This window comes from Tenrec ecaudatus, chromosome 12 (genome assembly GCF_050624435.1).
Source record: "Tenrec ecaudatus isolate mTenEca1 chromosome 12, mTenEca1.hap1, whole genome shotgun sequence".
In the NCBI taxonomy this organism is placed as follows: domain Eukaryota; kingdom Metazoa; phylum Chordata; class Mammalia; order Afrosoricida; family Tenrecidae; genus Tenrec; species Tenrec ecaudatus.
In genome coordinates this window covers 19,467,550-19,492,287 of record NC_134541.1, presented here as the reverse complement: position 1 = coordinate 19,492,287, position 24,738 = coordinate 19,467,550, and the positions used below count along the sequence as shown (strand labels likewise).

The 24,738-nt window shown below is 45.7% G+C and overlaps 1 protein-coding gene across 1 annotated transcript in view; it reads right to left on the bottom strand.

The window, feature by feature from the left end:
• The window catches only part of PTPRT (protein tyrosine phosphatase receptor type T), an 890,723-nt gene that overhangs the window by 630,578 nt on the left and 235,407 nt on the right, over window positions 1-24,738 (bottom strand). Inside the window, exon 7 of the mRNA XM_075527730.1 lies at window positions 7,990-8,283. Coding sequence (XP_075383845.1) covers window positions 7,990-8,283 — 294 coding nt within the window. The remainder of the gene's footprint in view (window positions 1-7,989; window positions 8,284-24,738) is intronic.

Below are 24,738 nucleotides of genomic sequence, written 5' to 3'. Positions count from 1 at the left end.
CTGTGCAACTTCACCCTGAGCCTGACCACCTCTCTTGACTCTAAGCCTGTCCTTTTTGGGGGTATTGTCCTTCTCAGAAAATGGCCTAGTCAGATGCCTTAAGAGCATCATGTTTGGCTCTCAGCTCCCATCCTCCAATTCTGAGCTGACAGTTTCTCCAGATTCCAGAATAAGTGGAACTCCCATCCAGACTGCTGCTCGGTGGTCAGTCTATTGATAATGTGCTCCCTTGGGGACTGATCCCTGCTCGCAGGATCTGCAGAATCTAACTGATAAAGCAGTATCCTAGCAGTCCTGGCAGAACCACAGTGCTGAATTGGCCCTCCTGGCATAATACATGTTTGCTGTTATTATTGTGTTAATTGTATGAAAATATATATTACAAAATATTTGCCAATTCTCTTCAGTAAGCATCACCAGTATGCTTTTCTCCAAATTATTCCACCACCATAATAGATACTCGGCAATAGTACGGTTTATTAATTATTATTATCATTTACTATGGCCCTTTAACCATGCATGGCCTGTAACTCCCTCACAATGATGGTTGATGAAACCAGGGCCTTTGAGTTGATGCTGGCTCATAGGGATCCAATGCACAGCAACAATGATAGGACTATGCCAATATGGGGCTTGTGGTTCACCTAGGAACTGGACACCCTATTAACAATGTGGGGGTGGGACTATGCACGCAGGCTGCCTGTGTTAGTCTGGGTAGACTAGAGAAGCAAACCCATAGACACACATATGTGCATAACAAAGAGATTTATAGACAAGGGGAATTGAACATTGAGAAAACATCCCAGCCCAGTCCAGATCAAGCCCATAAGTCCAATATTAGCCCATATGTCCGATACCAATATATAAAGTTCTCTTCAGACTCATAAAACACATGCAATGACACTGAGTGCAGGATGATCACAGGCCAATGGGTAGAAAGTTTTTGGATCCATGCTTTGGAAGTCTTGCGGATCCAGTGGCATTATAAGCATCTCAGCGCTGGCAGGGGTCTCTATGCAGCTGCTCCAGCACCCTGGGCTGCATCAGGGTAGGTCCATGTGGCTTCTCCTGGGGGATGTCTCACAGGGAGTCAGCTTTATCAGCAGTGTTACCCAGAGAATGGAGAGAGAGAAGTGTCTTCTGCCGCTAAGAAGGAATACCATATTTCCCAGAATTCTCAGGAGAAGGCAATGTCCACACAGAGGCCTTATTGGCTAGATCTTGATTGACAGTCCAGACTTTGCCCCTTCACTTACAATCCTCTCAAACTGACACCAGATTATGTAACTACCACACTGCCTAGAACCCCAGGAGGTGATTTCGTTAGTTCTGTCATCCTTCGAGGCTCCAAAGAGAGCCATTCACAGAGCAGGAAGATGAGCCAGGAGTGTAGCGTTATTTGGAACTAAGGTCCTAAGCAATGTCCCACGCCCCACCCCCCTCGTAACCACCAATAAGCTTGGCTATCTGTCTACACATCTGTCTATTCACAAAAATGCAAGCTTTCCGTATTTATCCTTTTGTGTTTGACTAATTTCACCTAGCCCGGTGTTTTCCGGATGATCGATGTTGTAGCAAGTACCAGGACACTATTCTGAAGGCTGAGTAGCTCCGCTGTCGCAATGCTTCTCCTCTCCCTAGGGGGCTCTTACTTGGCCAGCCGCTGGCCAAAGTGCTCAGCACAGAGTTGGCTCAAAGAAGGGATCCAGGCACTGTCTGATGGAAACGACTAAAGCTCTAGTGTACGGTACCCACCAATTCTCAGCTGGTTTCTGTAACCCCAGTCTTCCGTTCCTCTTAACCACATAGCCTAAAAGACCCTGGTCAGAGCTGGTCACTGAAAGTAGAAACTCACTCAATGCCCAGGGTAGGAACGTTCTGGGACCAAGAGGCAACTTGCTTTGTGACCACAGTCAGATGACTCGATCCTGCTTACCTACTTGCAAATAGCAAATAATATTTCCCCGCCACCCAACTCTCAGAGCCTTGAGAATCAAGCTCCATGATGAGCCTACCACCACAGTGGCATGTTAGTGTGGCACAGTGTCGGGCGGCTCTTCAGCTTGGGTTGACAATTGTATCATCCGTGGAGCTTATTAAAGCACACCTGGACTGACAGGGTCCATCCTAAAGCTCTTGACTTGGTAGGCTGAGAAGTGGCCCCTGAGAATGGTCACGTATGACAAGTTTCCAGGTGATGCTGATGCTGGAGGTCCACGGCCCGCACCCTGAGATCCACTGGCCTAGATGATCCTAAGAGCAGTGCTTTGTCCAGGTCGTCGCTGCTTTCCTCCGCAGCGTGGGCTCTTTTTCAATACGCAACTTCACGGTTATGTTTTACACCCTTGGAAGTTGTCTTGCTGGAAATTTAACCAAGACTACAAATTCCTCTGGGTAGAAATTATACCTTCCACACTCTCTCATTTTCTGTTTTGTAAAATAATGAGTACATTTTCTGCGTGATTAATAATAGAATAGAAAGGAGGAGGAGGAGGAAAACTTAGACCATCAACCCCCACAAACAACATCCACAAATGGATATCAGCCTTAGGAGTCTCTTTAAAATTAATTATGAAGCACAGACCACGATACCATCATTGCCAGGGTGGGAAGAACATTATCTTCTCGGTGACACATTTTGCAAAATGTGGAGCCGTTGAGATTTTAGCCATAACTTACTTAAGCACCAACATTTTGGGGAATATAAAACCACACTCTGCATTTCAACTCTCAATTTTTATGGTGGCCGTCAGACAATGGTGTTCTCGACATGTAAAATCCATTTCACAGTCAAGGCAATAGTTTGCAATACATTGTAAATTTTTATGGAGATGATCATCCTGCAATTGAATTTCAAAATGTATTATATGATCATCAGCAAATAAGTCCATGGGGGACGCTAAAATCCTCTGGATATCATTTGTAAAGATCAAAAAAGCCCTGGAAACCCTCCCATTTATGTCCTGCGGAAAGAAAGAGGTCTCACCAGCAGGATCAGGTCAATTCTTTTTATGGATGACAATCGCAAAGTAAAGTTGAGATAAGGCTTCATAACAGATCCTTTTTCCATTTAAAGATGTCCATAGTCAGGTTTCAATAATGATTTTTACTAAGGGCCTGTGTTCGAAAACAATCAAGAAGAGAATGTCTCTATTTGTCACAGTGGTTCAATGACATGTAAAGGAATTTTCATTCCCACGTTACAGGCCTCCTTCTCCCGCCCGTGACGGGCTTCAGAGACAGACAGACATTTCAGGACACAACTGCCAATTTGCTGCAACACTTGTTTTGAAAGCACAGGTTGGTTCCAACATGACTGGTGGAACAGGAAGCAATTTGAACAGAAGGCACATGTTGGTGGGTTATGTGTGATTTAGGAGGTGAGAGGCCCTAGGTGGAACAGGTCATGGCAACCATGTGAGAACACACACAATCCATCGACCTCAAGGGTTTCCCTGTGTCCTCTGTCTAGCTCATGTGTTCTTCAGTCATAGTAACCCTTACCTGGCGCTTCAACTTCCCACGGATTCCTTAAAACCTTCCTACCACCACTTCCCAATAGCTCCTAGGTGACAACCCTTCTGATCCATACTTCAGGTCTTCTTCAGGGTAAGGCATCATAGGTGTAAGTTGTATTTATTGACTCTTTAACCATAGAGCATGTATATAACTCTTTTTTATTAGGTATGAGTTATGAGCTAGACTCTTAACCAGGAAGTCCTATACTCTTAACCAGGAGGTCAACAGTTCATAACCACCAGAAGCTCCAGGGGAGAAAGATGAGGCTTTCTACTCTCATAAAATCTTCCAGTCTCAGAAACCCACAGGAGCAGTTCTACCCTGTCCTATAGAGTTGCTGTGAGTCAGAATCAAGTTAATGGCAGTGGTTTGGGATTTTATTGTTTTAACTTTATTTACCACCACCTACCCATCCATTTGTCATGTTGCTATGAGGCTGGAAGTGATGGCACAGTTATTTCAAACACCAGCGGGGTCACTGAGGGTGGCTGGGTTTCTACGGAGCTTCCAAAGGCAGACTAGGAAGCACAGCATGACAATTCATCTCCAAAATTCAGTCAGGAAGGACCCTAGGGATCATCACAGACTAGTGGCCATAGCTCATCCTGCCAGGCTGGATGATATTCAAAATGCACAGTGGTTGCAACAGTGAACCCCTGCCTATCCACAATTGTGAAGATGGTGCAGGACCGGGCAGTGCCTCCTTCGTGGTTCAAGGATCACTAGGATTCAGCACTGCCTACACAACAAATAGCAAAACCATACCTTGATGCGTCACTGATGTCGGTTTTGAGGTCTGAGGCATAGCTCTGTGGTTTTCTACTGAACAATTTCCTTAGGTGCTGTTAGGTGTCATTAAGTCAATGACAACTAATCTCCACCCACTACACAACAGGGCAGCACACTGCCAAATCCTACACCATCCTCACAACCAGAGCTGTGACTGAGCTTACTTTAGTCACTGTGTAAATCACCTCGTCGCAGGTCTTCCTCTGTTTCCACTGACCTTCTACGTTACACCAAGCATGATAGCATTCTTCAGGAACTGGCTCCTCCTGATAACACGTTCAAAGGAGGTGAGCTCATCCTTGCCTAGAAAGAAGCCTTCTGAGGGTCTTCTTTCAAAACAGATTTGTTTGTTCTCTTCAGTCTCTGGCATGTTCCATATTCTTCACTACCACCATAATTCAAGGACATAAATCCATCAGTTTTCAGTATTCGGTTTTTGCATGCACATGAGGTGATGGAAAACACCGTGGCCTGGGGCAACACCATTTCTCATATGAACCACCGTGCACTCCAGCCCCTTCAAGAGGTCATTCATTGGCAGCACGTTTGCCCAATGCAAGACTATGAGCTCTTGACTGATATTTCCAGGGCATCGATGGTGGGCCCAAGTAAAATGAAACCTTTGACAACTTCAATCTTTTCTTCCTTTATCATGATGCTGCTTATTGGTCTGTGATGTTGCTTATTGTGAGAATGTTTGTTTTATATTGAAGTGTAATCCATCCCAGAGGCTGTCTTCTTTGTTCATCAGAGAACCTCGAGTTCTCTTGGGTTCGGCAAACTAGGCTATGTTATCTGTCTATGGAAGGTTGTTAGTGAGCCTGCCTCCTACCCTGAAGCTGTATTCTTCGTCCTAGAGTGGAGTTTCTCTGCTTCTTTGCTCACAATATGGACTGAGTAAGTCTGCTGAGAGGATACCACCCTGATGTACACCTTTCAGGATTGTAAACCAGGCAGCATCCCCTTGTTCTGTTCACACAACTGCTTCTTGCTTCGTTTACAGGTTCTGCACGAGCACAGTAAAGTGATCTGGAATTCCCCTTCTTCTCAAGGATATCCATAGTTTGTTATGATCCACACAGTCAAGTGGCTGGGCAGCGTCAATGTAACACAAAGGAGGCATCTTTCCGTATTCTCCGCTGTCAGCCAAGATCCATCTGGCATGAGCCATGACAGCCCCTTGTTCTACAACCTGAACTTCTGGCAGCTCCTTGTCAGTGGATTGTTGCAACTGTTATTGGATGAACTTGAGCGGCATTTTACTTGCATGTGATATCAATTATATTGTTCTATTTTTGAGCATTATTTGGGCCACTTTTAATGGGTAAAAGTCTGGGTCTTGTCCCACTTGGGAGGCAAGGTAGCTATCTTGCCAATTTCTTCTCATAAACCAGCAAATACTTTCACCATTGAATTTCCTTGTTGAAACATGTCAACTGGTATATTCTGTCCATTCCTGGGGCCTTGATTTTCACCAGCATCTTCAGTGCAAATTAAAAACAACAAATGGTTTTTCATTTGTAATTGCTGCAGTTAAAAAAAAAACAACCACAACACCTGCACATATATGCATGCTCTCAAGAAGATACAGATGAGAGATGGTGTCCAAAAAAATCTCTAGTGATTATGGCCAATTCCTTACACGCACAGCAAAACTAGCCTTGTAAACGCCACAGTAAGAAGCCGAGGGGAAATGATGGAAAGAGGAATCTGATGACAGGGAACCCTGGCACTTGAAATATGATTGGACGCTGTTTGCACACATGCATTAACTCAACACAGAGAACCTATGGACATGTGGTTTGGGTTTCCTAAGAACCTAGGGAGACCCCGCTCTGCATCACAAGTGTCCCATGCCTTCCTCCTCCCCCCTACGGTCCCTGACTGCTCAGTCTTAAGCATTGCACTGCAGCATCCAAGTTTCCTGTTCCCATGGCAGATTTCTCAGTCCACCTGCCTTTGGGAATAGACATGTAAAATGATCCTTGGTATTCCCTAGTCTTAGCTTCATGTCCCCAGATTAAAAAAAGAAAAAGAAAAGGTCACATTCTCAGGAATTTAAAAAATTCATAGAAAAGCAGACCATCAGGCCCAGAATTGGGCATGCATGTTCATGGAGGTAGTTGTGTGGAGACGGAGGAGAATTTCAAGAAAGCTTAAAATAAAAAGCACAGCAGCCAAAGCCACCACAGTATGACCAGCTGCCAGATGCCTGGTGGGTAACTTGGTACAGCGCTGAGATTTTCAGGATGCCTGTGTTGCGCTGCAGACCACGGACTGAATTTTCCCTTGCTTTCTGATCCATAGAGGCCACTCTATAGGGGTGGATCCTTCTCCTCCCAAGCCCAAAGCCATCACGGACTCCTTTTCTGGAGAAGCTGGTGCCCATACTGCCTACCTCCCTGAGCCTGCCACTGATACTGCAGCCCCCTGCCCTCAGCCAGCTCCGCACACCCAGCTCATGGCACTTCACTTCCTCTGCATTGACGCCTCACGGGGTGGCCCAAAGTCAAGGCCCAAAGTTATTAGACCACCTGAGAGCAACCCCTGTCAAATTCTATGATTTGGCACCTGCAATTTAAAGCCACTGACCTTTCTACGCCTTTGTGTCTACATGAGATAAGAGCACTTATATCTGTTGATTAGGCAGAGGAGGAAATAAGAAAATGAAAACAATGTGATTTGTGCAAAATAAATAACAATAAGCATCAAGTTCTCTTTGTTTCTAAAGTTGAACGCTCGGAGCCAGAAACATCTCTGGGAGGCAGTTCAAAACACAAGTATGGCCAACAGCCCCTTATTAGAAAGAGGGGACAAGCCAAGAACTCTCAGGGATGCAAACAGCCCTGGGAAACACAGCCCAGCCAGCAGGCTCTGTCTGAATGTGCTCCCAGAACCTCTGAGCAATGGTGGGAGCCAGCTGCCTGCAGGGTACACTGAGCCAGGAGGACTTGGAGATATAATGAAATACAAAGGACCTCTGAGACACAGCCCCAACCAGCAGCCCGGAGCCTGGGGTGGAGGAGGCGGGATACAGAGCCAGAAAGCTCATCTGGAGAAAGGCAGTTCCAGAATCCATCAAGAGACAATTCAGACCCAGGAGGCGTTGGGAAGAGAGCTGTTACCAGGAGCCCCTCAAAGACAGAATTAGCATAGGGAACCTTTGTGAACACAGTCAGACCCCAAAGTTCCTGAGCTTAGCAGGTGCAGGGTGGGGGAGGGGGGCGCAGGGACCAGGTAGGAATGCGAAACTCCTGGGGCACACAGCCGGAACCAGAAACCTTCAGGGATCTAGTCTAAGTCAGGAGAACTTCAGGAGCCTTCAGCGTATACATTCAAGACCAGGAGCCTTCAGGGAATACAGTCAAAGGCAGGAGCTATTGGAGCCATTGTCCACTCTAGGAAGCCTCCCACGTACACATTGGCGCTAGGAACTCAGAGGGAAATACAACAGCATCCCACCAGAGGCACCAGCAGAGATAGAACCGTTCCCAGGGCACTGATAGAATCTGGAGACTGTTAGAACACCCCCCCCCACCCCGAGGCAAGTCCCAGACAATGAATGGGTTCCCCAGTGGCCAACGACAGTGTAGGAATGCTTGGGGCAGAGAAAGCCAAAAGGAAAGCCATTAACAGCTGCTCCCCAGCCTCTCAAAGCAGAATCTGAAAGCAGGCCCTTACCTGCACACTTGGTCCTGGTGGTGAGGGGAGGCCCAGGGGGTCCCGTGCCCCCCTCGCCAGGGCGCGTGAGCAGCACTCGGATCTCATACTCCACGTCGGGGTCCAGATGCCACAGCTTATAGTTGGGGGAGTCGACGATGTGGGTCTCAGCCCAGGTCCCTGTGGTGGTGCGATACTCCACCTCCTTTAGGATGATGGGACCATCGCCGATGATGGAGTTGGCATTTGGCTTGATCCACAGGTAGGTGGCTCCCACAGCAAGCAATTCTGGGGGGGCGATGGGTGTAGGAGGCTCTGCAAGACAAGAAACCAGCCAAGGATCATGAGAGACAAGTGGTTCAGAGGATAGCAAGTAAGCATGCAAGGACAGAAGATGGTGTTTAAAAAAACGCAGGAAATTCTACATGTGACTAGAGCCATGAAAAAGAGCCTGATCCCTCCTCTTCGTGTCACTCATACCCAAAGTAAGTTTTCACAGCTGTTTGTAGGTAACAACCCAAATGAGTATTTCTTCAATTATTTTTTCCCTGACCCATCAGATATTTTTCATTTAATGAAAGAGATAATTGTGAGGAAATTATTTTTCCAGAAACCTGCATAGCTACCTGGGTTAATTACTCTGCTTTCTATTCTCCAGGGAGACATTGCTTTCACTGCAGTGGAGCTTGCATAGAAATCCAGGGGAGGACCCGGGGGCTTATGAGAATTTCGTATTGAGAAACCCAAGGGTTGCCAGTGGAACTTCTTCCCTACTGGGGACAGGAGCCCAAGTAGAAAACGGATGATGGTCCAGCTTCTTCTTCAACTCCAGTAAGCTCATTCCAGTGTGTCTCTGGCCGCCGTGCCCCAAGTGCAAATCAAGGGTTCAGGAACAGTCATGCAGAATCACCCTGCATGTGTTCTGAGTTGCTCTCTATCTTCAAACAAATAGACAAGAACTTAAACCAGTATTTACGGGGGTCTCTATCTGACAACCCTTAAAGGAGCCCTGGCGGCATCGCGGTTGAACACTGAGCCGCTAACTGCAAGGTTAGCAGTTTGAATCTACCTGCTGCTCTGTGGGAGAAAGATGAGGTTGCCAGCTCCTGTGAAAATTTGAAGTCTCAGAAACCCAAAGGAAGAGTTCGACTTTGCCCTATAGGGTCATTATGAGTCAGAACCGATTCTATGGCAGTAGAACATGAACATCAACCGCTGTCTCATACTCCTTATAACCAAAGGAGTGTTGGTGGTACAGTGGGGAAGTTCCCTTGGCTGTTAACCCAAAGGTATGAGGTTCAAATGCAGCAGGAGAAAGATGGGACAGTATACTTCTGTGAATACTGGAATCCTTGCGGGCCCTTCTACTCTGTCCTACACAGAGTCATTATGAGCTGGAATTAGCTGAATGGCAATGGATTGATTTATCAAGAAGTTTCAGATGCATGATTTCATTAAGTGCTTGCAACAATCATATTGTCTCTACTTTGATGTATTAAAAAGAGAGAGAACCTGAGTGTCCAGGTCAAGAGATATAAGTACTCATTAAAAAACAAACAATAAAAATCAAAGTGTTAATGTTATTTTTTTAATTTGTAAAATGGAAAAAAATCAGTGGCCCAAGAAAATGAGAAGGAAAAAAACATATAACCCCTTCCACCCCCTAAAAGATCATCCATTTTCACTTCTCCCTGGTGGCATGGTGGGTTACATGTGGAGCTGCTAACACCAAGGTCAGCAGTTTGAGCCCGCTGGTGACTCGATGGGAGAAAAAGGAAGCATTCTGCTCTCAGAAAGACTTGCAGCCTCAGAAACCCAAGGAGGCATTTCTGCTCGGTCCTGCAGGGTTAATATGAGTCAAGACTCAGTGGCAGTGAGAATGTTCTTTTCCAGCTTTTATTCATAGAATCATGCCGTTTTTGTAGAGTTATAACAACACAAAGGAGCCCTGGTTGGCACAGGGGCTACACGTTGGGCTGCCATCAACCACAAGGTCTGTAGTTCGAAACCACCAGCCACTCTGCAGGAGAAAGATGGAGTTTTCAACTCCAGTGAGCAGCCCCTGTGACCGACAGTACACAGGGACAGTTATAGCCTGGCCTGCAGGGTTGCTGTAAGTCAGCATCAACTAGACGGCAGCACATCTGTTTGTTTGTTCTGGTTTACAGCAACACAGAGAACCAATGTACGTCTATTTTCTTCTTTCTTTTCCCATCCTTTGAACTTTGTCAATCGACTACATGAGCCTCCCCGTCACCATCTTTAATAGTCAGGAAACAGGTCAGCAGACGATCATATTAGTTATTCCCCAATTGTTGGTCACAAACCTTATTGCAACTTCTGCTAGTGGAAACAGTGCTACAATGAACATCATTTGTGCTTCTGACTCATTAGCTCACATCTTATTAAAACCAATTACCAGGGATAAAATCATCTATCCAGTGGTATAATTATGTTTATGAACATTTTAAGGACTCCTGAGGCAGAACCAGGAAGTGTGTTGAGCAGGTGGCTCACTTTGCAGCACAAGGACGACTTCTCAGAGAAGGTGCGACTCGAGGTGAACCCGAGCTATACAAGGGCGGAGCTTCCATGCAGAGCCCAGGAGAGGTCTTTGGGAAAGATGTACAAGAGATTCATTCCCTGTTTCCCTCCTAATTAATTACCTAGCAACAGAGATCCTAGGAAAACAGTAATTGCGATGAAACCAGCATGGACAATATTTTCTCAGTGTGACTCAAAGCAAATCTTAGGGGACAACTTCCGATGGCCTCTATTATAGCCGGCCATGTGGTCAGAGAAGGAAATTAAGCAGATGAGTCAAGCTATGCTTTTCTTTACAAAGCCGTGCAGGTTATTCCTCAAGACCTTGTTATCGCAAAGGTATTTGCAAATTGATTTTTGGATAATTTGTCCAGGTAGAGAAGTTAAGTTGGCAGGCGGATAATTTCTGAGCTCATCCTTTGTGTATTTTAAATATATGTCCCCTTTGATCACCATTATCAACTCTCAGAGTTCTCATCAGTCTCCAGCGAGGCCCCAAGGGTGACATCTGTCGCTCTGTGATGTTTCTGTCCAATTCCTTAAAGTAAGTATTCACAGACCTGCCCCAGACAGAATTACGAGCAACAACTTTCAATACACTGGGGCCCGAGCAAGAGGCCCCATCCATTAAGGTCTCCCCCATCAACACTCTCACCACGGTTCTGGGCCTTCCCTGTTTCAGGCACGAACCATTCTCAATTGCCGACTTCCAGGGAAATTAAAATATTAACTTTCCCAAGGGTTTAGTCTCTTTTAATGTCTAGGTGGAAGTGTAGTAACAGATAACCCCTTGAGCAGATAAATGTCCCCATCTCAAATGACTAACCAAGTTCACATAAGGGAGCTTCAAAAAGTTCATGGTGAAAAAAAGCCATTATTTTTTAATGCCATTCTTCCATGCACGTTTTGTAGCCCTCTTGTAAATCTGAGAGGGTGAGTCAAAAAAGATTTACAACAAAATTGTAGAAACCTTTGATTTCCACTCTTCGATTGTGCACCATGTGACCATATCAAAGTGCCAGTTTGGGCATTCTCCACGGACTCAAACTGTGTCCCTTTAAAAACGTATTTGAGTTTAAGAAACAAAAAGGTGACAGGGTTAATGGATAAGGTTTCCCAATAAAATTCTCACCGAACAGCCTGTGTTATCCTTGAAGGATGAGAAGGTGCACTGCACTGCCCTGGGGGTGGGGGTGATGGGGGGTGAGGATGGGGTATAGGGGTGGGGCGTGGGGGGTGGGATCATGAATGCAAAGATCCTGGTCTTTTCCTTAACGATGCAGGGTTCAATTACCTTGCAACTTCCCCAGGACAAGCCCCCCTGAACCTCACGTGTTCGTCACAAAAACCTAACTAGATTACTCATTTACCAAAATACATAAATACACGAGATAACATCTCACTGCCACTGGGTCCATTTTTAATCAGACCCTCCTAGGACAGAGTGGAACTGCCGCTCTGGGGTCAATCTTCCTGGGAGCAAAAAGTGCCATTAGCTGGTGGGTTCAAACCGCCGACCCTGCAGTTAGCAGTCCAATGTTGAACCCATGACCTCACCCGGGCACCGACAGTCCCCCTGCGGAATCTCAAAAAAACAGTCGCTGTAATGTTCTGAACCTTGAATTTATCTCTGAGGTCTTTCAAATCGTCCTCGCAATGCTAGATCCATCTGGAATCTGCTGTTTGATGTGCGGCAGAAATTCCATAAACTTGTTGAAAATGTTCAATGATCTGGAAACAATGTGCACTTCAGTTTAAAAAAAATTTTTAATTAGCCCTGACCTCAAAATAATTGCCCATCCCCCCCACCTTGCCTCCCACACGGATTGGAACATAAAGTGTCTTATTTTGAAGGTGTCTTGATAAGATGAAGACAAGTGTAATCGGTGGGAGGACTTGTCTGCAGTCATCCGCTGATCTCAGAAACATGTTCCAACACCTTTTGTTTGGAATAAACCCATGCAGGTATGAGCTGAAACCGTAGTAGCAACAGTATTGGACACACCCTCCTATGTATGGGTATGAATACACACACACACACACACACACACACACACACACGGGGGAGGAGGGGAGTACTCCCAAAAGTTCATGGAAAACATTCCATTGTCTTTTAATTCTATGAAGTTTGGAAGCTGGATAAGCCTTGCTTCTTTGTCTCAGGTACTCCGTAGAGCTGAGCCACGTCCTTCAAGGGGACAGAGTGAGGAATGCGCAGGGCCACCGAGCCCAACCATCCCAGTCATCAGGAAGGAAAATGAGTTCCAGAAAGGACTCACGACTTGCCAGGGTGGGAGGGCAGAGTGTTAGTGCGCGGGATTCAGAAGCCATCTGCCCGGCTCTCTTTCTCCCCTGGGACTTGAGATGCTTAAGTCATTAACCAGAAGAATCATTAAAAGATGTTGATACTGGTAGGACTTTTCACTTTTAAGGATACCAAGGCCCTTATGAACATCTGGTGAGAAATCCCAGTCTCCCCACCCACTGGAGTTGTTAAGCACAAGGTCAGATGTCTGAACTCACCAGTCAGTCTGTCTGAAGGAAAACAATACATCTCTCTGCTCTGTGAAAAGATTCACGGCCTCGGAAACCTTAGGAAACCCTAGTTCATAGCAACCCTAGAGTGCTGATAGGAGCTAAAACGGACTCAATGCCAATTAATGGCCTCAGGAAAATACACGTAGTTGCATTGCCTAGACTTTTGGGAAGACTTTAGGGGTTCACAACCCCTTCTGGAGTCCATTCGTGGGCCCTGCGAGGGCCTCATCTACAGGGAACACAGAGGCACGCAGAGATTCTGCCCGCAGAAGACAAGCCCATAGTTCCTCATACTTCTTTGGCACCATGAATTCACTCTTTCTTGCTAATAGGTGGGAGTACCGCCACATCAGGGTAGTGGAATCTTATGCAAAACTCATAGATAGAGTACTTCTCAGCTCCTGGGTTCCCAAATATTTCGATGAAAATAAACACTGACAATTTCAGCGGCCAATGCCGAGAAAGCACCTAGGTTCTTGGAACCATCACCTACAGAAAAGTTAAATTTTCAGTTAAGATATTTCAAGGATGAAAACCCAAGTCTATAAAATGGTATATCCCAGAAAAATGGACCTTGCCAAAGGAAGACCGAAGAAGAATCCATGTTTGAGTTGCGGTGCTGGTGACGAATATTGAAAGTGCCACGAGTTGCTAAAACAATGACCAGTCCGTCTTGGAAGACGTACAGCCAGAGTGCCCCATAAAGGATGGCAAAACTTTGTCTTACAGTTTTTGCACATACCACTAGGAGAGGCCAGTCCCTAAAGGAGGACATTTTGCTTGCTAAGGTAGAGGGGCAGATAAACAGAGGATGGTCCTCAGGGAGATGGACCGACACCGTGGCTGCAACAATGGGCTCAGGTACAGGAACACCACTGGGCAGTATGGTCTCTGTGGTGCCAGTATTCGAAAAATAAAACTGGCCAGTGTCATTTCTGCTGTGCCCACATTTCATTATGGGTCGTAACCGACTCGATGGCTCTCAGCAACAAACAATAAGAAACTACCCACAGTGTCATATTTTCCAATGAGTCTCTCTCTGCATGAAGAGCTTCGCTGAGTTGTCTGAATATGGAGTGAACAATCTGGAAGGTACTCTAGTGTCAAGTTGTTTGGAAGGCGCTGCCCAAGGCGAGACTGCAACATGATTCCAAACATTTGCTATGCATTGAACCACTCATCCATTCACTCCTGTGACAAATATCCAGAACCTTCCACCTGTCACACGTGAGGATACCGCCGTGAACAAGCAAACTCCCTGACGCCCTCAAACACCTGTTTGCGTGCCTCAAGAACAGAGAGGAAGAGGAGAGACAGATGATTCAGAAGCTGATGGAGAGGAGGGTATCAGAGGAGGGAGGGCTCTGGAGTGGGACGAGGCAGATGCTTATAGGGGACTAGATTAACCCATACATGTTCACACAATGGAATACTACCAACCAAGGGCAAAAGAGCATTCTATTGATGCAGAAACATGGGTAGATCTCAAAAAAGTTATGTTCAACCAAAGGAGACAAGAAAACACTGATGTTGAGTCCATGTCTATGAAGCTCAACCCAAGGCAACATTGATGTCTGGTGGTCAAAGTCAGAATTGTATTTCTCTATCGGGTACATCCTAATTAAGACAGGGCCTACTTAAATATGAGAGGACTTTCTCAGTGTCAGATTGTTTTAGATCTTGATTTGGGGGTTGAAATAATATGTTAGGGTTGCCTTGGGAGCAGGTGACTGAGCAGAGGGGTCATGGGAAAACCATATGGGGGCATAACAATATTCCATATCTTGATGAAGGAGTTCCTGTGTGATGGGAATGGTTAATATGCTCATGTGTTAACCTAAAGATTGGAGGTTCTAGTTCACTCATAGGAACCTCAGTGTAAAGACCTGAAAGAGTCATCACCAGCCTGATAGAGCAGAGCTCTAACCTGACCCCACAAGGCCGCTGGGACCACAACTGACTGGATGGTAAGTGGCATTTTGACTAAAGTTGTTGGAAAAAGAAAATGGGCCTCTTAAAATAGAGCCATTTGGCAGTGTGCATCTTGTTTCTTGGGAAAGAAAAACAGATGAAAAAAATGCAATTAATATGTGTTTTTTCTCTGATCCAACAGGTGAACAGAATGCCAATAATCTTACCTGCACTGGACCCAAAATTAGAGCAGATTAGTCTTTAATACTGTTACCCTCCACACCACTCTATCAGCACCATAACAGACTCGATTCTGACAACTTTCTCTGACCGGAGGTTTCCCAAGCTCCTACCAGTTCCCATAAGAATCAACATGTTGGCCTTCTCTCTCTCTCTGACTCCCGCACCCCTGACTCTGACTCTGCGAAGCCAGCATCAGGTGTGCCGCATTGGATGGTATCTTCCTCACAGAGTTTGGAGTCAAATCCAGGGGGAGGCAATCTGGCCTTTAGGGGTCTGAGTCTCCATCAGGAGGGATGCCACAGGTTTCCTCAAGCCCAGCATGGAGGTGCCCTGAGGACCAGAACCCGGAGAGCCACCTCTGAGCACCAGCCCACAGTTGTCCCGCAATTGCCAAGGTTCTCCATCCATCGAAGTGGTGAGGTGATCCCTTAATGAAATCCCACCTCATCCTCAGGCAGCTCTCTCCAGACCAATTCTGTCTGTCTTCTCCCTGCTGTGAGGACTTGCAATGGTGTGACTGTCCAGGAATTCTGACTGAGCTAAAGGGCTTCCAGGAGCTGGAGAGGCAGCGTTGTGCCTAGGTATGGTCCGTTCCAGACAGAAACCAACAGCTTTGAGGAAAACGGGATGCTACAAAGGTGGGAAGTAAACCTGGACATGTCTAAGCCTTCAGCACTCCCAGTCCCCTTAGTGCTCACTCCCCATGTACAGACTGATGGGGATAGATGGGTCTGATGCACAGGGATTCCCTGCCTTCATCATCATCCTCTTCTTCTCCCTCCCCTCCCCTTCCTTCCCCTCCTCCCCTCTCTCTCTCTTTTACACACACACACACACACACACACACACACACACACACAAAAACTCCATAAGGGAACTTCAAAATATTTGTAAGAAAATCCCATAATCTGTTTCTCCCCAACAGTTTTTTTTTGGCATATACTTCACATAACATACAATACTTCACTCACATCAAGAAGAGTTGTACAAGCATTTCCATAATCAGTTTTACAACATTTTCTTCATTCACATACTCATGATTACTAGCTCCCCATTTCTGTCCAACCGCCCCTGCCATATCCCCTTAAGGAATCATTTGTCCAGTTACTGTCTTTATCAGTTGCCCTAGTCTGCATTTCATATACAGGAAAACACTAAACCATACAACTTTCCTCTAGTTCTTCAATGCTTCCTGCCCCCACTATCATGATCCCAATTCTACCTTACAAATCTGGCTAGACCAGAGGATGTAAGCTGGTACAGATAGGAACTGGAAACACAGGGAATCCAGGACGGATGATCCAGTCAGGGCCAGTGGTGAGAGTGGTGATACTGGGAGAGGAAGGGGCAGGTGGAGTAGAAAGAGGGAACCGATTGCAAGGATCTACATATAACCTCCTCCCTGGGTGGGGTGGACAACAGAAAAGTGGGTGAAGGGAGACATCAGACAGTGTAAGATATGACAAAATAAAAATTTATAAATTATCTAGGGTTCATGAGGAACGAGGGAGCAGGGAGGGAGGGGGGAAATGAGGAGCTGATGCCAAGGGCTCAAGTAGAAAGCAAATGTTTTGAGAATGATGAGGGCAACACATGTACAAATGTGCTTGGCACAATGGATGTATGTATGGATTGTGATAAGAATTACATGATCCCCCAATAAAATGATTGAAAAAGAAACACATAAAACTAACACTAACAAAGTGAAACCGATAAAAGCCTCAATCAAAGAAGAGAGCAGAAAATAATGAAATAGATCATGCGAGAGATCGAACAACAGGGCACTAAATGTTCACCTAACTACATCTGCATCAGTCCACTTCCCAGTGCATTCTCCGTGTTAGCAGCTAGTCACGTTCCTGATCCATGGTCAGAGGGGATTTACCATGGGCTTCATCCACATGCATTTTCCCTTCACTTTCCTTGTTTAAACTGAAACAGTTTTCAAATGATTCAAAAGGGACATCAGATAATAGAATATTACCTTCTAACCTAACTACACCTGTCAAAATCAACTTTACAGTGCTCTGATTACAGGGCTGGGCTCACTTCTCAGCTATGCTAGAAAGGGATTATTCGGAGGCTTAAGCCGTGTGTGGACCCTGCACATAGGTTTTGAACTTCCACTATTTTCCATAGCCTTCTGCAAATAGGTGTCCACAATTTAAGCTCGGATGCCATTCCCTCCTTTGGACTTGGATTATTTACAATCCTTGGATCACACAGGCTGGTGTACTTCTTTCAGGTAGACTTAGTTGATGCCCCCACTTAGATGACTGCTTTTTGAATGCAAGCTTGTAAGATCCTAAAGCTTAGGGTCTTAAACTTTAGGGCTTAGACATTCTTTTTTTCTGATAGTCAAGCACCCACCCTCTAGTTTCTTCACCACCTCTTGCTATAGCACTCGTATCGTAAGAGATCGCTTCAAGAGGCAAGCAGCAAGCAGGGGAGTGTCGTAAGAACTAGTTGCTCTTGGAGTGAGGCTAGCATGAGGCGTCAGGCTCAAATGCATCCATGCTTTTATGGTGGGTGTCTCTGGTTCACCTTAGAGACATCCCATAATCCTTTCATGTCATTTTTTCACAAACTCTTTGAAGTCCCCTCATATTTTATCATACCCATTCCCATAGTTTTGCACCCACTATTTCTCACAATGGAGTGTTTTACCTTTGCTTTTAATACCACTACAACTTTGTTCCTTAGCAAATCTGCTTCATGGCTTCTTAGTCGTGGATGCTGTGGGGCTGTAAATATCCAATGGTCTTGTTTATTTGATATTCTATGAATTCACACAAATGCTTTTATAATAGAATATATCAAGAATCAAGAAGGAGAAGGGCAATCAGCTTGGAGTCAGAGTTCAAGCCTAAGTACTGCCTATACTGCTAGTCAGATGTGTGACCTGGATGGACTTCTCAATCTTTGTAATCTTCACTTTTTGATCTTTTGAATGAACAATTATTTTATGATTTGTTATGAAAGTCTATAATTCTATACCAGGGTATCTTAGGATTGGTTCTCTAGAAAAGAAAAATCAGTGAGGCTTATAAAATTAAAACAACCAAACAAACGCATTGCTATTGAGTTTACTCTGACTCATAATGACCCTACAGGGCAGAATAGAACTGCCCCTGTGGGTTTCCAAGATGAAATCCTTAATGGAGTAGAAAGTCTCATGTTCCCCCGTGGAGCAGCTAGTGGTTTTGAACTGGTGACCTTGCAGGTAAGCAGCCCAACCCTTAACTCACTATACCACCAGGGCTAATTAAGTTATATATATATATCTTTGTGGAGAGAGAGAGAGAGAAATTTATTTCAAGGAAAAGGCTTAGAGACTGACAAGTCCCAAGTTCATGGTCAGGTGTAAAATTTTCCCAACTCACACAGCTGCAGAGATGGATAAACCCAAGATCAACATGGCAGGCTGCAGTTCTCAACCTGTGGATCACAACCCCTTTTGGGGTCGAATGACCCTTTCACCGGGGTCGCCTAATTCATAACCATAGCAAAATGACAGTGATGAAATAGCAATGATAATAAATTTATGCTTAGGGGTCACCACCACATGAGGAACTGAATTCAATGGTTATGGCATTAGGGAGGTTGAGAACCTTGCTGAATCCAAGGTTTGCATTAAGACAGCAAGCTACTCACTCACTCCAGGCTGTAGAGGGGAAAAAAAATGAAGACCAGTAGCAATAGAGCAGGCCTCTAGCTCAAGTTCAAAGAACAAGAGGTTAGATAATGACGGTCCGGGTGCAGGATCCAGATTGGGCTAATAGCTATAGAATTTTCCCAGAAACTCCATAAATATTGGATGCAGGCCACACTTCTAAGGACATTCCTTATCAACTGCTTAAATCAAGTCTTCTCATGGGGTAATTACCTTATATCAGATATCACGGGAGGAGGGAGATGCACACTACATCATGACACAACCAAACTATATTATACTATCAAACTACTAAGAATCATGGCTCAGTCAAGTTGACAGACAACCGTAAGAATCACACAGGGGCGGCAGGAATCTATGTGCATGTCTTCACTGGCTTGACTTTGACTCTAAGTCAGCTGCAGCCTCTGCCTTATCATGTTCCCTGATGTTGACTCATAAAATCCTTGAGTATAGACTCCCCAAGGACTTAGATCATACCATCTACCCAACTAGAATCAGCCCTTATGCACTAGCCGAATGTAGCCAAATCCTGAACAATATGTAATATTTAAATGGGTAAAAGAACTATGTGGTAAGTCCTCCCCAAAGTTTTCTCTAAAACAGAGGGAGCACAGCAGTACAGAGATCAAAGGGGCCAAGAAGATTACAGAAAACTGACCACACGTCAACCAAAGAACTAGAGTTATTCAGGACGGCATCAGGCAATGACAACAGAAGATATCACGGGGGGGGGGGGGCATGACTGAAGAAAATTTCTATGAAATCAATAAGGTCTGAACGTGCAGACTAAGGAAAGGTCATGACCTTCCAAGCAAAAGGATAAGACTCACACGCTCATAGTAACAGGTGATATTTTTGATAAAAATAAAGAAAACCCACACGAATCATCTAAACCAGTGGCTCTCAACCTTCCTCATGCCTCCACCCTTAAATGTAGTTCCTCATGTGGTGGTGACCCCCCAACCATAAAATTATTTTTGTTGCTACTTCATCACTGTGATTTTGCTACTGTTATGAATCGGGCCACCCCTGTGAAAGGGTCATTCGACCCCCAAAGAGGTCGTGACCCATAGATTGAGAGTCGCTGATTCTAGACAGAAATATATATCCACCAAAATGAAATAAAGGACTAGAAAAATCAGGTCTTGGATTCCATCATTTCCAACTGAGCACCATCCTCATGCCCACAGATGACAACAGAAGCAGGGAGTTTTACAGGTGTTTATGCACCTGTCACTGTTCCTGGTGCCTTAGTGTATTACCTCATTCAATCCTCACAGCAACCCCATGGGTCGATATGACTATGGCTCACATTATTTTCCTAAGGGGAAGGAAAAGCTTATAAAGTGTATTTGCCAGTGATCAACAACTGATAATTCAAAAAACCAGGATGGAGGCCCAAAGCAAACGGCTTGGGGTCTGCACTTTCAACCACAATGTAAAAATGCACATAGTTTTAAGATAATCTTTAATGTTCCAGGAATTTTAGCTTCAGCTAAGTCAGTGATTCTCAACCTGTGGGTCGCGACCCCTCTGGGTGTCGAACGACCTTTTCACAGGGATCATCCGATTCGTAACAGTAGCAGAATGGCAGTGATGAAGTAGCAACAAAAATAATTTTATGGTTGGGGGGGTCAGCACAATATGAGGAAATGTACGAAAGGGTCGCGGCATTAAGAAGGTTGGGAACCACTGAGTTAAATCATTGTGCATTTTCAGAGTGAATAAAAGGACACTGAGAGTCTGAAGAATTCAGAAATACTACTACTATCTAGCATTTACCAATATATATATATATAAGATATTTTATAGATTACTTACAGATATACCCCACTACACGATGTGATAGATCACTCTTGACCTCTAGGATGGGGAAAAAAGATGCCATTGGACAATTCACTTCAACTAGCTCCCCTTTCCTAGTTGAGAATCTAGTGGTAACTCATCCCTCAGGCCACACTGAATTAGACACACCACCTAAACTATCCCATGGCACAGAACTTCCCACCTCTCTTCCCGATGGCACTCAGAAAGCACTTAAAACACAAGCAACGTCATGATAAATACCCCTATCTTAACAAGAATCCCGCAAATGAACATAGCAAGTGATTCTGGAAAAGGCTCCCCCTCGGACAAGACATTCACTAGGTCTAGAAGTTCAATTTCAATTACATTCGAGCCAATGTGTCACATGTCATGCTGTGAGACACACTCCGATACGAATACACCGAACTGCACAGGTTTGCCTCAGACAGGAGAAACAGTGTTTTCTTCCTTCTTGCGGGTTCCTGTTTCCCTACAAGCATTCTCTATTAAACTAGATTGCTTATTTAAAAGATGAGAATTTTACACAAATAAAAATGCAGACCCATTTCCATGGAATGAATTCTACTCTTGATCAGCAGGGTTATTGATATTTCTTATTTCACAGTTAGTTTTTTAACATTTTACTGGGAACTCTTAGAGATATTATTACATTCCATAGCTCCATTAGATCAGGCAGAGTTGTACAATTGTTGCCATCATCATTTATAATCTCTTTTCTTTTTTCTTGAATTCCTTGATATCAGTGCCCTTTTATGTCCTCCTGTCCCCACCCTACCACCCCCTGAACCCTTAATAAGTTTATTATTATTATTGGTTTGTGTTTTGTTGCCATAACTTACATCATCCAATGAATCTATTCACCTATAATTCTGATGTCCATTCCCTTCAAATGGGGGTGTACAGTCATCATTGCTATCAATTTTCCCTTCCCCCCCTTTCCTGCTCTCTCTTCTATAACCTCAGGGAATCATTACTTCCATTACTGTATATTTATATATAGTAATATACACATAATATATATATTATATATATTAATACAACTAGGAAGCAGATGGGCTTCTACTTAAATCCTACCTCAGTACATGAACAGTTGGTGGCAATAGTGTGGCAATGTACTATACCTTCCTGACAAGATCGCTGAAGAAAAAATGGATACATAAGCAAAAAAGAAAGCTGAAGAAAGCTGATGGTGCCCAGCTATTAAATGATAGAGTATCTAGGACCTTAAGTGCTTGCAGTTAAATAAGCAGCCACCTAGCAGGGAAGCAACAAAGCACACATGGAAGAAGCACACCAGCCTATGTGATCATGAGGTGTAGACGGGAATGGGTATCAGAAGTTCACAAGCAAGCAATACAATTGGCGTGAAGGAGCATAGCAAAGTCGAGACCCAAAGCCAAATAATTGGACAGTCCCTCAGAGAAGGGCCACACAGAAGGGACCACACAGCCAGAGTGTAGTAGAGCGATGATGAAACACCTAACTATCCTCTATATCTTTAAAATCTCCTCCTCCCCCAGAGGAGAGGTCTGGGAGGCTGCCCCCAGTACCAAATATTAAGTGGATGCCTGCCCCTTCCCCCAGAAGAATTTATTTCAAAGGACGACATTGATTTTGCAGCTCCGGGAAAGGGACATGTCTGATCAGAGCTCATGGAAGCAGATGAAGGGAGAGGAGGAGAGAGTGGAGCACAGCTTGGCCCACCAGGCCTTGAGGACGATGACCCCAATTAGAGCAGCCAGTCCACAGAGAGGACCACATGACCAGCCCCACTATGAGATATGACATCCCTCACTGACCCATGGCCCTGCAGGGGACAGCGCTGGAGACACAGTGTGGGCATTGCACCCAACCTGATCCTGCCACACCGAGGCAAAGCACTGGGGGAGTGCAGCGGAACAGCAAGGGAATGGAGCAGCAACGTCCCCAGGGAATGCTGAAAGTGGACTTTGGGGCCAGGGCGTGGTGCCCCAACAGACTGGACTGGAAAACACTCCTAAAGGCCAAAAAACTGATCCTTGAACTAACTAAATACACACACAAAAATCTCCTCCTCCCACGGTTATGGCCTTGGTGGTACTGCACTAATCTTGCTAGACCTGCGTAGGTACACTGGTACTGGTAAGATCTTTTGATACACAAAATCCAAGATAGGTAAACCCCTCAGAAACTCAGTTCCGATTTAAACTTGTATACCCAAGTATAACTTTTGATGAAGTTCTCTGTTATAAGTCACTAGGGTTTTGGATCGACCATCATCTCTCCCACTCACCCAGGTACGGGGACCAAGAACTGTAACTCGTGTCATTGACCTAGACAGTTCCCCATCCGTAGCTGGCCAACAAGGAGAGACCCGGACAGCTTCTGGTCCCGCTCAGAGACCTCCACCACTAAGTGGAGATGAGTCAGTGGTGGGTAAATATCCTGGTTCCACTGACCCTTGGTGAGAAACATGGCACAATATCTTAGGGGGCCCTGGTGGGGTTGAGCTTCAGTCTGTTGTTGGGTGAAGTCAAGTCGATTTTGAGTCATAGCAACCTCATGCACTTACTGTGTTTTCATGCATATAACACACCTGGCCTACTTTTGTGTACCAGTACCATTCTTCCCCTACCACCCCCCACACGCAGGGACGCATATGCACACACACAGATGAATGGGATGACACGGCTGCAACCCCCCAGACAAGACATAGAACACCAATGTTACTTTTAAGCAGTCGTTTCAAAGCGGTGTTCTTTAGGCTAGCTAATCGGCAGGTCTGTCTCCAGCAGAGCCAAAGGTTCGGAGTGCACCAACAATCTTTGGGTTAACAGACAAGCACGTAAGCACTGTACCAAGGTGCCCAGTTCCAGTAACCCACTCACACACCCCGCAGCTCCCTTCCTTTGTGCAGGTGCCTTCACCCCCCACATCAAGCACTTGAAATCACCAGCATCAGGGTTAGGTCCTGTGGGGAGAAATCCAAACTAAGACGTGGCGAAACCAGGTCAAGCTTTTTAGCGTCCCCATGCCTCACACGTCATCTGGAAAAAGGGGTGGCCCCACCGTCCCCTCATGGAAGGTGGAAGCTGCAGGGGTCCTTGTGGCACACTGACCACCAATCTGAGAGGTCAGCGGTTTGAACACACCAGCCGCTCTGCGGGGGAACATGTGGCTGTCTGCTTCTGTGGACACTCCAGCCTTGGAAACCCCAGGGGTGAGGGTGGGGGGATTATTCTACTCTGTCCTACATGGTTGCTAGGATGTGAGGGAGACTCTGGGCCCACAGTTCATGGAGGTTGATGTGGGATGAAGGAAGTTATTAGAGACCCGCTCCTTAGAACAGCCCCAGGCAGATACCGAGTGCTCTTCGCTGCCCACTGCTCCCATCCTCCTCCCAGCCGCCACCAGCGGAGTTATTCACCAGTAGTGGACACCTTAGCTGGGTGTCTTCTACCTTCTGCCACCAGAAAGGGACACAGGGATCCCCATGCCTGGGAAAGAGGGCCCAGAGTCATGTCAGCGCATCCTCCGGGCAAAGCTTCCACGGGTGAAAGAAGGTGGGCTCTGCCTCCGTCTGCTTAGCACAGATCTGCTGCAACCAGCGAAGTCATTTGAAAAGGCATCTTCCAAGAAGGACTAGCAGCAAAGGCAAATCCGATGTGCTATCTGCCCCAGCTCCTCTCTTCCGGTGCCTCATTTGCAAGATGACTTTTTGCTGGGCTGCTTCCCAAGAATAAGAGCCGCGTAGTCAATCTGGAAGACTCTTCCCCGGTGTGCTCATCAGGAAGTATCGAGAAAGCATGCATCTAGACCTGCCTCCCCCACCCCCCCCCCCCCCGGAGAGGGACTGGGAGAGCCAGGATGCTGAACCTTGGGAACCAGACACAACCCTGCAGATGTCGCTTGTCCTTCCAAAGCCCGCACAAGGCGTCCGTCCCTTGCTTCCTTAGCCGGCAGTTGTGCTACTATGGACACCCTTACCCCATGTGCATCTCCAAGGTCCAGAGACATCCCGATCTCTTACTCAGGGCTCAGCGAAAGCTACT